This window comes from Bos indicus x Bos taurus, chromosome 4 (genome assembly GCF_003369695.1).
Source record: "Bos indicus x Bos taurus breed Angus x Brahman F1 hybrid chromosome 4, Bos_hybrid_MaternalHap_v2.0, whole genome shotgun sequence".
NCBI lineage: Eukaryota > Metazoa > Chordata > Mammalia > Artiodactyla > Bovidae > Bos > Bos indicus x Bos taurus.
In genome coordinates this window covers 14,734,892-14,752,201 of record NC_040079.1, presented here as the reverse complement: position 1 = coordinate 14,752,201, position 17,310 = coordinate 14,734,892, and the positions used below count along the sequence as shown (strand labels likewise).

Genomic DNA, 17,310 nt, shown 5'->3' with positions numbered 1-17,310 from the left:
GACACAACTGAGCAACTGAACTGAAGTAGACTTATTACTGGACATGGTGCATTCTTCAGGTCAGGACTTTAAAGGCCCTGCAATGCTGCAGACCACTTATCATTTTATATGTATTGCTGATCTCTCTGCTGTGTACACTCAACTCTGCTGATTACCTTCTGTGCTCTTCAGATTAGTGAACTTTGATTGGTATAAATGGATATTGTCTAAGATTTGTCTTGATGTCAGTCTGAGTGTACTGCTAACATTTATCCACACAGTTGTCATGCAGAGTAGTATCAGAAGCAGGAATGATGCAGAGACTTGGACCATGATGTCTAAGTCCTTGGGGAGAAAGTGCCAAGAATAATGAAGGGGTGGAAGATGATCTGAGAATGCCTTGTTAGTCTGCTGACTGGTATTCTCTCAGCTGACTCTCTTCAGGGTCTCCCAGCTGAGAAAATATCAGCTAATGGTCTGGAGGTCCTCTCTACACACAGCTCTTTCTCCGGGAGTGGTATCATATTGTAGTACCCTCTGTTCCTGCCCTGGAGTCCTAAACTATCTGTTTATAGTTTCCCTAATACTCTGTCTTCATTTAAAAAATAATCCTTTTTGAAACACTTCTGGAATGACCTTGGTCTGCAAATTATTTTTGCCCATGCCCTGACTTACCTTACTTACTTTGGTCTTTTACTGAAAAGAATGGTTGAGAGCAAGTGTGTGATCTTAGTATTCTTTTTAGGTATCTGCAGCCTGGGTTGCCACAATATCACAGCTCCAGTATTGATTTCTCCAACAAACTTCAGGCTTAATAGAATGGAAATACATGTGGTTACTTGGTAGACCATGGTCAATGTACATTTTGGAAGCAGCCTTTAGTAATGCTGTGGTTTTAGTTATAGTATGATGGTTCTACTATTTATGTTAAGAAATGAGAATAGTTATAACTGTGGGTTCATAATTCCTATCACTGATACCTGATGGAATGATGGCAGTGATAATGATATTCAACAAAGTCATTTGAGAAATTGAATTCTGGTCACCAGCTAATGAGATATACATGGAAGCACACTGTCCTGGGAAATTTGTAAGGCACTGTTTTGGTTCACAGAGAGTGTCTATATGTTTTTTTGGTTAGCCTGAATTATTGCTGACATGTCAATACAGTGGTCAGGCGCTCTGAAAAAATCCATCCTTTGAGCAGCTTTTACGATACTTCATTATTGTTATCATTTAAACATTCAGGTACTGAAGAATTTCCGATGTTGTGACTCCCTAGAGATGAGCTTGTAGCCCCTTCATGTGAAGCATACTCTAAGAAAACAAGGAAAGAGGCACTAAGAGGCACTCCATTTAATTCTGATCCAGGACCATTGACTCTGAATTTTTCCTGTTTTATGAATGTAAACCTCCCTCCAGGATGATTGTGATAGTGCCATATGGTGAAATTCTGATATTTCCCCCTTTTGTATGTGTCCCTGAGTCGTTCCTCCTGAGTGATTCTGTGTGACCCTTCTGGTGACCCACCTTTCCACTCTGGGTTTGCATTCCACTTTCCACTCAGAGCCCTACCACCTTTGAAATGGAGCCCAAATCCTCCATCTTCTTTGTGACTCATCTCTTTCTTCTCTGTGTGACACTGGACACTACTCTATTTGCATTTTGGCAAAGAGCTTCTGAGTTTAGATCGTAGATGGGATGTGACAAACCAAGTCATCCTCTAAAGAGGACAGACTAACCTGAAAGAGCCAGGGGAAGGTTTGCTGTGTTGTGTCTACAACAGACCAAACTGGGCAGAGATAAGAGACAGGTACAGAGAAGCAGCAGGTAGAGGTGATTAACAGGAATTTCAAATCAGCAAGAGAATGTTTCTCAATGGAAAGAACAAAGATCAGGTCTGCTGAACAGCAAACATGTTGAGACTCAGCAATATGGGGTTTCTGGTTCTGACCACCATTCAGTTCATCCTGGGAATGCTGGGGAATGGTTTCATAGGGTGGGTCAATGGCAGCAGCTGGTTCAAGAGCAAGAGGATCTCTTTGCATGACTTCGTTATCACTAACCTGGCTGTCTCCAGGATTGTTTTGCTGTGGATTCTCTTGATCGATGGTATTTTACTGGTGTTCTCTCCCAAACTACATGATGAAGGGATAATCATGCAAATTATTGATGTTTTCTGGACATTTACAAACCATCTGAACATTTGGCTTACCACCTGTCTCAGTGTCTTCTACTGCCTGAAAGTGGCCAGTTTCTCCCATCCTATGTTCCTGTGGCTCAAATGGAGAGTTTCCAGGGTGGTTGTATGGATGCTGTTGAGTACCCTGCTGTTATCATGTTGCAGTGCCATCTCTCTGATCCGGGAATTTAAGATCTATTCTGTTCTTGGTGGAATTGATAGAACCAGGAATATGACTGAACTTTTTAGAAAGAAAGAAAAAGAATATAAACTGATCCATGTTCTTGGGACTCTGTGGGACCTCCCTCCCCTAGTCATATCGCTAATCTCCTACTTTCTGCTTATGCTCTCCCTGGGGAGGCATATGCGGCAGATGCATCAAGACTGTGCCAGCTCCAGAGATCTCAGTACCGAGGCCCACAGGAGGGCCATCAGAGTCATCCTCTCCTTCCTCTTTCTCTTCCTACTCTACTATCTTTCCTTTTATGTTTTAACATCCAGTTATTTCTTACCAGCAACTAAGATGATTGCAAAGATTGGAGAAGTAATTGCAATGTTATATCTTGCTGGCCACTCCTATGTTCTCATTCTGGGAAATAGTAAGCTGAAGCAGATGTTTGTGGCGATGCTCCGGTGTGAGCCTGGTTGTCTGAAGCCTGGATCCAAGGGATCTGTTTATCCATAGAGCATCGTGGGGTGTGGGAGGGAGCCTAGGAGTCCTTAGACCTAGGAGTCCTTAGCCAGGATCACAGGGCTCTTCCTCACCCTCCTGTGGCACCAATTCTGTAACTACTGCTTCATCCTGTTCCCCTCGGGGACGCTTCTCATGGCCTCTCCTTTTATGGTTGCTTTGAAGAGGCTGAAATAGTCTTTGGAATATGTAGACAAGGAGTTTTATTTTAATAAGTATCAACTCAACATAATGAGCTGATTACTAGCTTTTAAGTTCAAGTTTATACTGACAGTGATGTAGTGAACTAGAGGGGAGAGAGCAAAAAAGCACTGTAGTCCCACAGGCTTGTGTTTGAATTCTGCTTCAGTCCATTTTCCAAGACTTTTTTTTGGCCTTAGGGGAGTTACTTTAATTACCTGTTTGACTCTGTCTTTCCCCATTTAAAAATGCAGACTATGATAATGACTTCACAGGGTTTTAGAGATTCAGAAGACTGTGTGCTGTCATTTCAGCACAGCATATTGTGTCAGGATTATATCAGAATTAGGGGAGAAGGGGGCAGTTGGATAGCATCACTGACTCAATGGACATGAGTTTGAGAAAACTCAGGGAGATAGTGATGGATAGAGAAGCCTGGCGTGCTGCAGTCCGTGGGGTCACAAATAGTCAGACATGACTGAGCAACTGACCAGGAAGGAAATCTGCAGGCGGTGAAGCTGTTACTGTAACAGTGAAGTGTGCCGCTGCAGTGGTCACCACAGGAGACCTGCTTCCACAAATCCATTATGTACTGACAACCAGAGAAATGCAAGTCAAGACCCTTGGATACTAGGTTCCAATCCAGTCTGCTGGTTAAGTCATTTTACTCTAATTTCAATAGTCCTTTGCTTTCCTTTATCATTTTGCTGAAGGAAATTTTCAAGTAATTTTTAATTTTTTAGATTGGTCAAAATATCCAAGATGCGTATCTGTTTTTAAAATGTCAGAGTTTTATGTGAAATAAGTGGTTTTTCTAAATGTAATCACTTTTATTTTAATAAAATTATGTAGGCTTTGATTTCCTTCCTGTCACTGAGCAGTGCTGACAAGTCAGTGAGAATATTATTCCTTGAGATCTCAAACTTGTAAACATATTTAGGACACATGGCAACTCTAAATCTGGATTTCTTTCATTAATGGAGCTCTCAGGTATAAAGTTTTGTGGCTAAAAACATAGACCAGATGGCCTGAGCTCAAATCCTGACTCAGGTCTGAGTCAGGATTTAACAAACTGAGTGACCTTGGGGATGTTTCTTAACCTCTCTCTATTTCACTTTCCTCATATAGTCAAAGGTATGGTTTTTCCAGAAGTCATGTACAGATGTGAGAGTTGGACTGTAAAGAAGAATGAGCGCTGAAGAATTGATGCTTTTGAACTGTGAACTGTGGTGCTGGAGAAGACTCTTGAGACTCCCTTGGACTGCAAGGAGATCAAACCAGTCAATCCTGAAGGAAATCAACCCTGAATATTCATTGGAAGGACTAATGCTGAAGCTGAAGCTTCAGTACTTTGACCACCTGATTCGAAGAGCTGACTCATTGGAAAAGATCCTGATGCTGGGAAATACTGAGGGCAGGAAGAGAAGGGGGTGACAGGATGAGATGTTTGAATGGCATCACCAACTCAATGGATGAGTTTGAGCAAACTCAGAAAGATAGTGAAGAACAGGGAAGCCTGGCATGTTGCAGTCTCTGGGGTCGTAAAGAGTTGGATGTAACTTAGCAACTGAACAACAACAATTTGTAAAATAGAAATAGTATTTTCTTGATAGATTGTTGAAAACAATGAGTGAATCAACACATGAAAACTAGAGTCCCACATGGAGTAAATCAGTAAATACTGCTATTATTATTTTTGTTCTTGTTTTGTGAAAGAGGTTACATTCTGACATAGCATGAAGAATTAACACATCTCTTAGCACTTTGACATATGTAGCCCAAAGTGAGTTTTCAGGTTCTGATTTATACATTCATTTTCAAAATTATAGAAATAAAATGTCTTTTGGTCTGTATTGTTTGCTTTCAAATTGATATTTGCCTCTTGGAGGTGCTAGGAAAATTCCTAATTCTGACATAAAGTTCTCTTTCAAAAAGATATCTATTGAAACTTAAAATGATAGTTTTTTTCTTAATAAAAATTTAATTTGGAGGAAGAAGGAATTTTCCAAGAGGGTGTAGACACACAGAGAGAAACAAATGGGAAAAAAAAGCTAAAAATATATAGAGAAAAATCATCAGTGGAAATAATGATTTAATATTCATGCATAATTCACTAACATAGAAGGATTCTAAAAGAGAACTTCTGTAATTAAAAAATCTGTGCTTCTTTTCAGCACAGGGAAGTTTAACTGTGGAAAAACTGCGGTCTCAACTGATATGTGCTTTGTTCACCTTGAACCCTACTCTTGGATTTATCCTCTCCGACTCTTGAACACTTGTTCTTACTTCTGGTCATTTTGACAGCTTCTCCACCTAGCCCTGACTTTCTGGTTCCTTAGCCTTTACCGGAATTCTTAATCCTGCCTTCTGCCTTGGGTGTGGGAATTTTCTTCTCTTTTAATTGAACATAGCATTTTATTAGAGATTTTGGCTTGGCTGTTATTTGTTTCTTGGTGCCTTTGGCTAATTCCTGGATGTTTCCTCCTCCTTTTTCTACTGAGGTTTCATTAAATCCTACCCCAATCTAATAGATTCAGTTGGGTGGGTCCAGTAAACTTGCTCAGGCTACCACTAACGTTCATTCCACTGGAGCCTGGAGTATGGATGGAAAATGTGGAATTCCCCAGTAAGGAGTCTGTTGTCGTAGTCCAGTTGGCTGAGTGCAGAGTTTTGCTCCATGAGAGCAAATGAAATCAGACTCATAGGTGTGGCATTCCCAACCCCTCCCCTGTTTCCTCTTTCAGAGAAATCTGGAGGTGACTCCTGGGGAAGCTCAGACTTTGTTATGTGACTGCAACAATATATTGGCTGCCCTTAATCAAAGACTGGGGTGGGAGTAGGGATGTGGGTCTGAGTAGTGGGTGATTTGCTGAGGAAAGGAATCTTACTTGTGGCTAGAGGCACACTGAAGGGAAGTTTAGCTCTTTTGGAGAGGATATGGTCTTCTGAAACCGCCAGGGGAAATACTTAATCTGCCTTCTCCTGACTGAGTCCAAGGCCATAGGGGAGAATTACCTAATACCTCACTCCCATTTTTGAGAAACCCTGAAAGTGGCCATCTGGTTTGTTTTGTTTTCCTTAAATTAGATTTAGTTGCTAAATCCCTTAAGATTCTTACATCTGGCCATTTCAGGCACAAAGGACCAGAGCATATCTTTTCCCCACTGTGACCAGGTTCTTAGGGTCAAAGTATGAGAATGAGAATTGTCCTTGCATTTGGAGTCCAGTTACAGGCTAGAGCTTGTTCCTGAGGCCACGTGTCTCCACCAAGCACATCTGTTCTTTGGTGTATGGTGGAGGAGCCTTTAACACATGAATCCACAGTAAGTTATGACAGTACCTCATGAAACATTCCACCAGAGCCCCCTATATACCCTGTGTCTCATGGAACTGCTTCTCATTTTTGATACTCTCTGACCTCTCTGGCTTATCTTGATTCTACTTCATTCTTTCATACTATAGACACTTATTTAACACTCTGCACCAGTGTACTAGATCAATCATTATTCTCAGAAGCATTGCATGTAGTGGGCAATAAAGATGCAGAAATGAGTATTCCATCTCTCCATCACTGAAACAGATGCTTCAGGTATGATGAAGGGATCCTGTGTTTATCAGAGGGTTCTGGCCCAGGTGATCTCTAGCTCTCTCTTTCTGACAGCTATTAAAATGTACTGTTACAATATTGTAAAGTAATTAGCCTCCAATTAAAATAAATAAATTAAAAAAATATAAAATGTACTGCTCACTTCTCTTGCCCTGGGAGAAAAGTTGGCTGAGGGCTCCAGCTGCTGAGGCCACACTTCCTGCAGACTGCTCCCAGCCAGTGATGGAGACCGGAGTAGTACTGCTACTCCGGTAGCAGTAGGTCTGCTCCACTGAGACATGAGACTCTTCCAACAGGCAGTTTTGACCCAAGGACTCTCCATCAGCTTGGTTGACCCCTTTTTGGAACTGTGCTGCAGTCTATAGCTCTTCTTAGCCAATTCTTTCTTCTCCCTCCCTTTTTATAGGTATCAGACCTACATTGCTATCTGAATATTCACCTTCCTTTGCTTCCTGCCACCTAAAGTCTCTTGCATGTCTAATCCTATTTCTGCCTGTGTTTCTTGTGTAAAAGATATGTGTTGTGTTTTTTTCAAGTGAACTAGAATTTTGAAAATCATCCCAGATTCTTCCTTTTCCTTCAGTTTTGATATTCATTTGGTCACTAAATCTGGTTGTACTCTAAAAATTTTTCTTTCAAATGCCCCACTAGTCTCTATTCAAACACCCACGATGGTGTGATCACTCACCTAGAGCCATCCTGGAATGTGAAGTCAAGTGGGCCTTAGAAAGCATCATTATGAACAAAGCTAGTAGAGGTGATGGAATTCCAGTTGAGCTTTTTCAAATCCTGAAAGATAATGCTGTGAAAGTGCTGCACTCAATATGCCAGCAAATTTGGAAAACTCAGCAGTGGCCACAGGACTGGAAAAGGTCAGTTTTCATTCCAATCCCAAAGAAAGGCAATGCCAAAGAATGCTCAAACTATTGTACAATTGCACTCATCTCACATGCTAGTAAAGTAATGCTCAAAATTCTCCAAGCCAGGCTTCAACAATATATGAATCCTGAACTTCCAGATGTTCAAGCTGGTTTTAGAAAAGGCAGAGGAACCAGAGATCAAATTGCCAACATCCGCTGGATCATGGAAAAAGCAAGAGAGTTCAGGAAAAACATCTATTTCTGCTTTATTGAGTATGCCAAAGCCTTTGACTGTGTGGATCACAATAAACTGTGGAAAATTCTGAAAGAGATGAGAATACAAGACCACCTGACCTGCCTCTTGAGAAACCTGTATGCAGGTCAGGAAGCAACAGTTAGAACTGGACATGGAACAACAGACTGGTTCCAAATAGGAAAAGAAGTACATTAATCTGTATATTGTCACTCTGCTTATTTAACTTATATGCAGAGTACATCATGAGAAAAGCTGGGCTGGAAGAAGCACAAGCTGGAATCAAGATTGCCAGGAGAAATATCAATAACCTCAGATATTCAGGTGACACCACCCTTATGGCAGAAAGTGAAGAGGAACCAAAAAGCCTCTTGATGAAAGTGAAAGAGGAGAGTGAAAAAGTTGGCTTAAAGCTCAACATTCAGAAAACGAAGATCATGGCATCTGGTCCCATCACTTCATGGGAAATAGATGGGGAAACAGTGGAAACAGTGTCAGACTTTATTTTTTGGGGCTCCAAAATCACTGCAGATGGTGATTGCAGCCATGAAATTAAAAGACACTTACTCCTTGGAAGGAAAGTTATGACCAACCTAGATAGCATATTGAAAAGCAGAGACATTACTTTGCCAACAAAGGTCCGTCTAGTCAAGGCTATGGTTTTTCCAGTGGTCATGTATGGATGTGAGAGTTGGACTGTGAAGAAAGCTGAGCACAGAAGAAGTGATACTTTTGAACTGTGGTGTTGGAGAAGACTCTTGAGAGTCCCTTGGACTGCAAGGAGATCCAACCAGTCCATTCTGAAGGAGATCAGCCCTGGGATTTCTTTGGAAGGAGTGATGCTAAAGCTGAACCTCCAGTACTTTGGCCACCTCATGCAAAGATTTGACTCATTGGAAAAGACTCTGATGCTGGGAGGGATTGGGGGCAGGAGGAGAAGGGGACGACAGAGGATGAGATGGCTGGATGGCATCACTGACTCGATGGACATGAGTCTGAGTGAACTCCGGGAGTTGGTGATGGACAGGGAGGCCTGAAGTGCTGCGATTCATGGGGTTGCAAAGAGTTGGGAACGACTGAGTGACTGAACTGAACTGAGTCTCTATTTGTACTCATTTCATTCCTTAAGAGTGACTGCAGCAGGTTTTATTTATTTATTTACCTTAATATCTGTTTGTTTATTTAGTGTCACTGGGTCCTAGTTACAGTGTGTGGGATCTAGTTCCCTGACCAGGTATCAAACCTGGGCCCTCTGCATTGGGAGCTCAGCGTCTTAGCCACTGGACCACCAGGGAAGCCCCTGAAGCATGATTTAACTAGTTTCCTTTTCCGATTCCATCCCCTTCCAGCAAAGCATTTCCACATTACTGGGTTGTGGGCTTCATGCAGTGAACATACAGTCATGGTGCTCTTCTCTTAAAATCCTGCAGTGACTCTCCATTGCTCACCCCAGTCTTTTGCTTGGATAACCCCTTTGCGTCTTCAGTAGTTAATTTATATGTTTCCTTAAGGATGCCTTTTGTGAATCCTCAAAGCTGTGTTAAAGGCCCCTGTGGAACACTCCCAGTGTACCCTTTGTTTTTCCTTGTTATAGCACCTAATACATGATCTAATTGTCTATTTGTCTGTCTCTCCCACTATTCTGTATGTTCTTTGAAGGCAGGGTGTGCTGTGGGTGATTCTTCCCTGTTTCCTTAGCACCTAATGTAAAAGTGACTGGCTGATAATAACAATTTACTGAATGAATGAACCAATGAGGAGCTGCCTAGTGTAGAGACAGAGCTCAGTCTCAAAAGACCTTCCAAATTAGCCACTGATTTTCTGTGACATTTGGCAGTCACTTACTCTCTTTGATCTAAAATTTCCTCATCTGGAAGTAGAAATAATCAGATTTCCCTCTTAGGACTGTTTTAAAGATGAACTGAGGTTTATGATCCCTGGGAACATAATAAGCACTCAAAAAAGTCTAAGAAATATTAATAAATGTTTTCTTCCTAAGCAGCATTGATACTCTTTTGAAAACAATTAAAAGTTTTAAATTCCTGTTTATCCACACCTGAACTCATTTTTCAAAGTCTTCATCAAATAAACCAAGTCATCCTTTTGCTTTGACTGTTTGCCCTAAGACTTTTCCTACAGATCTACTGAGTAGCAAAGTATGGACTCAGGACTACACTGTATCCACCCTGGGTCTTCTTGGGCTCTAATAAATAAATAAATGGTCAGACTCACAAGACTGTCTTAGGCCATTCTGGCACCAGTGTACTCAGACGGGTATAGTTCAGGGATCCAGTTCAGCAGCAGGGGAATGTCAGACCTTCTTCTTTTGCAGTGTCCTTGCTGCCAGTTATACAGTTCAGGTACAAGGAGAAGAGATCCACATTTAGGTAAGGGTAGAAGCTGCCCTAAAATAAAAGCCTCATGTGTCAAAGAATCAGTTTCTCTTGTAATAATTTCATGGCCTTAGTTTCCAGGTTGAGCCAAGGGATACACACCTAGGAGTTATCCATCACATTCAAGGAAGCAAGAGGTCTCCATAACATATTTAACTGAAGGTCAAATTCTCATGCAGGGGGAGAAGGATTTTGTTAACACTTTGCCTATAGTGACCCTTTCAGAAATGACTTCAGATAGAACCAGCTTACTCATTGCTCTTGCTAGTTAACATGCTGCTACTGCTAAGTCACTTCTGTTGTGTCCGACTCTGTGCGACCCCATAGATGGCAGCCCACCAGGCTCCCCCGTCCCTGGGACTCTCCAGGCAAGAACACTGGAGTGGGTTGCCATTGCCTTCTCCAATGCGTGAAAGTGAAAAGTGAAAGTGAAGTTGCTCAGTCGTGTCCAACTCTTAGCGACCCCATGGACTGCAGTCTACCAGGCTCCTTTGTCCGTGGGATTTTCCAGGCAAGAGTACTGGAGTGGGGTGCCATTGCCTTCTCCACTAGTTAACATGATCACATCTTAATTCCATGCTACTGAGAACTCAACCACTTTGTGTATCAACCTCTGAATGTGGCCTATTACTGCATGACACTGGGTTTCCTCTTCTTTTTTGGAAGATTTACTACTTTTTTCTTTTAATTAAAGTATAGTTGATTTACAATGTTGTATTAGTTATTGGTATATAGAAAAGTGGTTAAGATACACACACACACACACACACACACACACACACACACATATATATATATATTCCTTTCAGATTTTTCCACTATATTACAAGATATTGACTATAGTTCCCTCTGCTATACAGTAGGTCCTTGTTATTTATTTTATACATAGTAATATGCATTGACAATCCCAAATTCCTAATTTATCCCTCCCTTACCTTTTCCCTCAGGGTTGCTTTGGCAGCTCTGGGTCTTCTGTGGTTCCATATAAATCTTAATATTTGTTTTAGTTTTATGAAAAAATATCATGGGTAATTTGGTAGGGACTGCATTAAATCTGTAGATTGCTTTGGGTAGTATGGCCATTTTAACACTATTAATTCTTTCAATCCAAAAGTGTGAGATAACTTTCCATGTGTTTGTATCATCTTCAGTTTCCTTTATTGGTGTTTTATAGTTCACAGTATATAAGTCTTTCACCTCATTTGTTGGTTTTATCAAGTAGTTTTTTAGATGTGATTTTAAAAGTGATTTTTCCCACTTTCCCTTTCTGATATTACATTGTTGGTATAAAGAAATGCAGTTGATTTCTGTATACTAATCTTCTATACTGCTACCTTTCTGAATTTGTTTATCAGTTCTAATAGTTTCTGCATGGAGTCCTTAGGGTTTTCTATATATAGTATCATGTCATCTACATATAAAGATGATTTTACCTCTTCCCTTCCAATTTGGACACCCTTTATTTCTTTTTCTTGTTGGATTGCTATGGCTAGGGCTTCCAATAATATGTTGAATAGAAGTGGTGAGAGGGGACATCCTTTTCTTGTTCTGGATTTAGTGGGAAGGTTTTTAGCTTTTTACTTTTGAGTGTTATGTTGGTTATGTGTTTGTCATAAATAGTTTTTATTATGTTAAGATAAATTCCCTTGATATCCACTTTGGTAAGAGTTTTTGTATCATGAATGGATGTTAAATTTTATCAAATGCCTTTTCTGTATCTATTGAGGTGGTCATGTAGTTTTTATTTTCTTTTGTTGATGTGGTGTATCACATTGATCAATTTCCATATGTTTAACCATCCTTGTGACCCGGGAATGAATCCAGCTTGATCATGGTGTATGATCCTTGCAAAAGCTAACAAAGTTTTGTCAAGAGAACACAGTGGTCATAGCAATACCCTCTTCCAACAACACAAGAGATGACTCTACACGTGGACATCGCCAGGTGGTCAATACTGAAATCTGATTAATTATATTCTTTGCAGCCAAAGATGGAAAAGCTCTATAGAGTAAGCAAAATACAAGACCTGGAGCTGAGTGTGGCTCAGATCATGAGCTCCTTATTACAAAATTCAGGCTTAAATTGAACAAAGTAGGGAAAACCACTAGGCCATTCAGGTATGACCTAAATCAAATACCTTATGATTACACAGTAGAGGTGATGAATAGATTGAAGAGATCAGATCAGGCAGACAGAGGCCTGAAGAACTATGGATGGAGGTTCATAACACTGTACAGGACATGGTGTCCTGTACACTATGTACTAAAACCATCCCCAAGAAAAAGAAATGCAAGAAGGCAAAGTGATTGTCTGAGGAAGCTTTACAAATAGCTGAGAAAAGAAGAGAAGCAAAAGGCAAGGGAGAAAGAGAAGGATATACCCAACCAAATGCAGAGTTCCAAAGAATAGCAAGGAGAGAGAAGAAAGCCTTCTTAGGTGAAATGCAAAGAAATAGAGGAAAGCAATAGAATGGGAAAGACTAGAGATCTCTTCAAGAAAATTGGAGATATCAAGGGAACATTTCATGCAAGGGTGGGCACGATAAAGGTCAGAAATGGCAAGGACCTAACAGAAGCAGAAGACATTGAGAAGACGTACCAAGAATACACAGAAGAACTATGCAAAAAAGATCTTAATGACCCAGATAACCACAGTGGTGTGGTCACTCACTTGGAGCCAGACATCCTGGAGTGGAAGTCAAGTGGGCCTTAGGAAGCATTATTATGAACAATGCTAGTGGAGGTGATGGAATTCCAGATGAGCTATTTACAGTCCTAAAAGAGGATGCTGTTAAAGTGCTGTACTTAATATGCCAGAAAATTTAGAAACTCAGCATTGGCCACAGAAGTGGAAAAGATCAGTTTTCATTCCAATCCCAAAGAAGGGCAATGCCAAAGAATGTTCCAGCTACCATACAATTGCACTCATTTCACATGTTAGCTAGGTTATGCTCAAAATCCTTTAAGCTAGGCCTCAGCAGTATGTGAACTGAGAAATCCAGATTTACAAGCTGGATTTAATAAAGGCAGAGGAACCAGAGATCAAGTTGCAAGAATTCATTGGATCACAGAGAAAACAAGGGAATTCAGAAAAACATCTATTTCTGCTTCGCTGACTATGCTAAAACCTTTGTGTGGATCACGACAAACTATGAAAAATTCTTAAAGAGATGGGAATACCAGACCACCTTACCTGCCTCCTGAGAAACCTGTATGTAGGTCAAGAAACATCAGAACTGGACATGGAATAACAAACTGGTTCAAAATTGGGAAAGCAGCATGTCAAGGCTATATATTGTCACCCTGCTTATTTGACTTATTGCAGAATACATCATGCGAAATGCTGGGCTGGGTGAAGCTCAAGTGGGAATCATGGTTGCTGGGAGAAATATCAACAGCCTCAGATGTACTGATAATAGCACCTTAATGGCAAAAAGTGAAGAGGAACTAAAGAGCCTTTTGATGAAGGTGAAAGAGGAGAGTGAAAAAACTGTCTTAAAAGTCAACATTCAAAAAACAAAGATCATGGCATCTGGTCCCGTCACTTCATGACAAATAAATGGGGAAGAAATGAAAACTGTCACAGACTTTTTTTTCTTGAGCTCCAAAATCACTAGAGCCATGAAATAAAAAGATGCTTGCTCCTTGGAAGAAGAGCTGTGACAAACCTAGACAGTGTATTCAAAAGCAGAGACATCCCTTTGCTGACAAAGGTCATATAGTCAAAGCTATGGTTTTTCCAGTAGTCATATATGGATGTGAGAGTTGGACCATAAAGAAAGTTGAATGCCAAAGAATTGATGCTTTTGAGCTGTGGTGCTGGAGAAGACTCTTGAGCGTTCCTTGGACAGCAAGGAGATCAAACCAGTCAATCCTAAAGGAAATCAACCCTGAATATTCATTGGAAGGACTGATGCTGAAGCTCCAGTCTTTGGCCACCTGTTGTGCAGAGCCAACTCATTGGAAGAGATCCTGATGCTATGGAAGATTAAGGGGAAGAGGAGTAGGGGGCGACAGAGGATGAGATGGTTGGATGGCATCATTGACTCAATCAATGGACATGAGTTTGAGCAAACTCCAAGAGATATTGAAGGACAGGAAAGCTTGGTGTGCTGCAGTCCACAGGGTTGCAAAGAGTCTGAAATGACTGAGTGAACAAAAACAATTGATAGATATGTATTTATTGCTGCTTTAAACCTTGTTTTCCAGTTGATTTTGTATTTCTTTGTATTTCTTTTTCTTTTTTGTTTTTTCTTTTGTGGTTTGAAGGTTTTTTCTTTGTATCATGCTTGAGTTCTCTTGTTTTTGTGTTTGTGAATCCACTCTATGTTTTTGATTTATAACTACAAACCTTGGTTTTCAAGTATTGAACGTTAATTCTTATGAGTTCAGTTCAGTTGCTCAGTCGTGTCCAACTCTTTGTGGCCCCATGGACTGCCGCATGCCACACTTCCCTGTCCCTCACCAACTCCTGGAGCTGGTGATACAATTAAGATGTAATTCTTGTATCTTACTCTATATTGTTTATTCTGTTTAAATGTGGTAGGTATAATATTTCAACATAATTACTTCAATGTAATAATCAATTTTGTAGATAGTTAAGTGGGAATATCTGCTCTGATACAACCTTTCCTTTAATTGTTGCCTTGTTTGCTCACTCTGTGTTGCCTGTTTGATGTGGCCACCCGTGGTTGTGTGTGTGTGTGTGTGTGTGTGTGTGTGTGTGTGTGTGCGTGTGTGCAGGAGCGAGGCATGGGAATTCCCACCATATTCTGAGGTTGCAATGAGGAGAAGTCCAGACATGCTGGACCAGAATTCAGTCATTTGCTTTTGATAACCTTGGAGTCTGCTGTAATTTTTCCTTCTAGCTTTCCTTCTCCCAGAGAAGTGGACTCCCAGGTTCACTTTGTTGGTTTTAATTCGGCATTTCTAAGGAAAACAGGATATGAATGAAGAAATAGTAATACAATCCTTGGAAGATTTGCATCTCAGTAAAAGCAGCTGGCTCTTAGACCACTAATGGTTCATTTGCCACAGTGGGGAAATTAAAATAGGAAATATCTTTTCTGGCTTGGTACTGGTGCCTATTTGTACATTACAATATTTTCCCTGCTCCCAGCATCAGCACCACATCTCCTGAGTCCTCAATGAGTAAAGATGCTTCGGATAGTCTTTTTTTCTTCTGTCGTTGTCTCTGAAATTTTAACTTTTGTAGGACTCATTGTGAATCTCTTCATTGTAGTGGTCAGTTACAAGACTTGCATCAAAAGCCACAGGATCTCTTCTTCTGACAGACTCCTGTTCAGTTTGGGCATCACCAGATTTTTTATACTGTTACTGAATATTGTTGTCATCATCTCTCCAAATGTGGAAAGGTCAGTCTCCTTATCCTATTTTTTTCTGTCATGTTGGATGTTTTTGGACTGTAGTAGTCTTTGGTTTGTAACCTTGCTCAACGTCTTGTATTGTGTGAAGATTGCTAACTACCAACACTCAGTGTTTCTCCTGCTGAAACGAAATCTCTCCACCAAGATGCCCCGGCTGCTGCTGGTCTGTATGCTGCTTTCTGTCTTCACCACTCTCCTGTATGTTATGCTCAGACAGTTGGCACCCTCTCTTGAATTTGTGACTATGAGAAATGGCACAGTATTTGACATCAATGAGGGACTCTTGTCTTTGGTGACTCCTTTGGTCTTGAGCTCATTTCTCCAATTCATCATTAATGTGACTTCTGCTTCTTTGTTAATCAATTCCTTGAAGAGACATATACAGAAGATGCAGAGAAGTGCCACTGTTCTTTGGAATCCCCAGACTGAAGCTCATGTGGGTGCTATGAAGCTGATGATCTGTTTCCTCGTACTCTACATTCCATATTCAGTTGCTACCCTGGTCCATTATCTCCCTCCTTCTATAGGGATGGATTTGAGAACCAAGTCTATTTATGTTATTATGTCCACCATTTACCCTCCAGGACATTCTCTTCTTATTATTCTCACACATCCTAAACTGAAAACAAAAGCAAAGAATATTCTTTGTTTCAGTAAATAGTGGGATTTCAATAATAAATGGTGCTAAAGTCACCTCAGGGGGAGCAAGATTTTCTTTGTTGGTAGTTTTCCCAATGATCTGAGAAATTCATTTTTGTAATTACTGATCTGACTCCATAAACCTTCAAGTGCCTGTATTTCAGTTAATTCTACAATATATTGTTTAGTAATATTCTAAAATCAGGCACTTTCTATAAGGAACTTGTTGGAGGCATTGCTTATCGTGTGTTTTGCATGGGCATCACATCCCTGGATCATGGAATTCACCACACTGTTCCACTGGCTACTGAAGTGTAATGGGTAGTTCCCCCAAATTAAGCAATATATTAGAGGTCACTTCATTAGTTAAATTTTTGAAGTTTAGCTGAGGAACCCTGAGTAAGGGATCAGCAATGGGTAAATGGTCATCGGGAGCCACTCAACTGGCTTAGGCATAAAAAGAGGGTACAGTGAGAAAAAGAGGAAGGGAAAGTTTCAGAGAGACAAGAGAGGAAAGAGAAACATCAAAGGAGATAGGTGTACATTATGTTAGATGTAGAAAAAAGGATCCTCAACTTGCTGAGGGACAGTAACTGCCAGGACTGAATTTCTACTTTTGTTCTGGAAAAAAGGGAAGGGCCAGAATTGATGGGTGGAGGGAAGTGACCAGCATTAAAGAAGCCCAATCCAGGATGCCTTTAAGGATCTTCAAATCTGGGAAGCCAAGTTCAGAAGCATATGCCAAAGAGTGAAATCAACACATTCTGAGTGCCACATTACAAAAGATTTGACCCTATCATGATATGCACTTCAGTAGAAAGCTGAGAGGAGTCACTGGACTGGTGGTGGAAACACCTGACCTTTGGTGAACTTCTGTCATCTCTGTTTGAATTTATGTACTGAATTTTATGGGCACGGCATAATTCTCCAGAATGTTGCGCTTTCTGTTTATTTGTTTGTTTGAAACAGCAGGACTGTGGCTACAGAGGAATAGAAATCTGAAGTTGAAATACTGATGTTTTGAAATGGGATTTGGGAAATAGTAATTTATATAGTTTTTTTTGTGTGTTTACAGGATATGTAATATTTATACATCTCAAAATGATCTTATTAAAATAACATTTTCCTTATTAAAAATTA

The 17,310-nt window shown here is 40.5% G+C and overlaps 2 protein-coding genes across 2 annotated transcripts; both read left to right on the top strand.

The window, feature by feature from the left end:
• Positions 1 to 3,418, top strand: TAS2R3 (taste 2 receptor member 3). The gene has a single exon (XM_027540326.1). It carries the CDS (start codon positions 1,896 to 1,898, stop codon positions 2,844 to 2,846), a length of 951 nt encoding a protein of 316 aa, XP_027396127.1. The 5' UTR covers positions 1 to 1,895; the 3' UTR covers positions 2,847 to 3,418.
• An 11,568-nt stretch (positions 3,419 to 14,986) lies between these two features.
• TAS2R4 (taste 2 receptor member 4) lies at positions 14,987 to 17,310 on the top strand. The gene has a single exon (XM_027540325.1). The coding sequence runs from the start codon at positions 15,302 to 15,304 to the stop codon at positions 16,190 to 16,192; it is 891 nt and encodes a 296-aa protein (XP_027396126.1). The 5' UTR covers positions 14,987 to 15,301; the 3' UTR covers positions 16,193 to 17,310.

Excerpts from the sequence above, each read along its gene's own strand:
- TAS2R3 (XM_027540326.1), top strand. The coding sequence starts at position 1,896 with ATGTTGAGACTCAGCAATATGGGGTTTCTGGTTCTGACCACCATTCAG.
- TAS2R4 (XM_027540325.1), top strand. The coding sequence starts at position 15,302 with ATGCTTCGGATAGTCTTTTTTTCTTCTGTCGTTGTCTCTGAAATTTTA.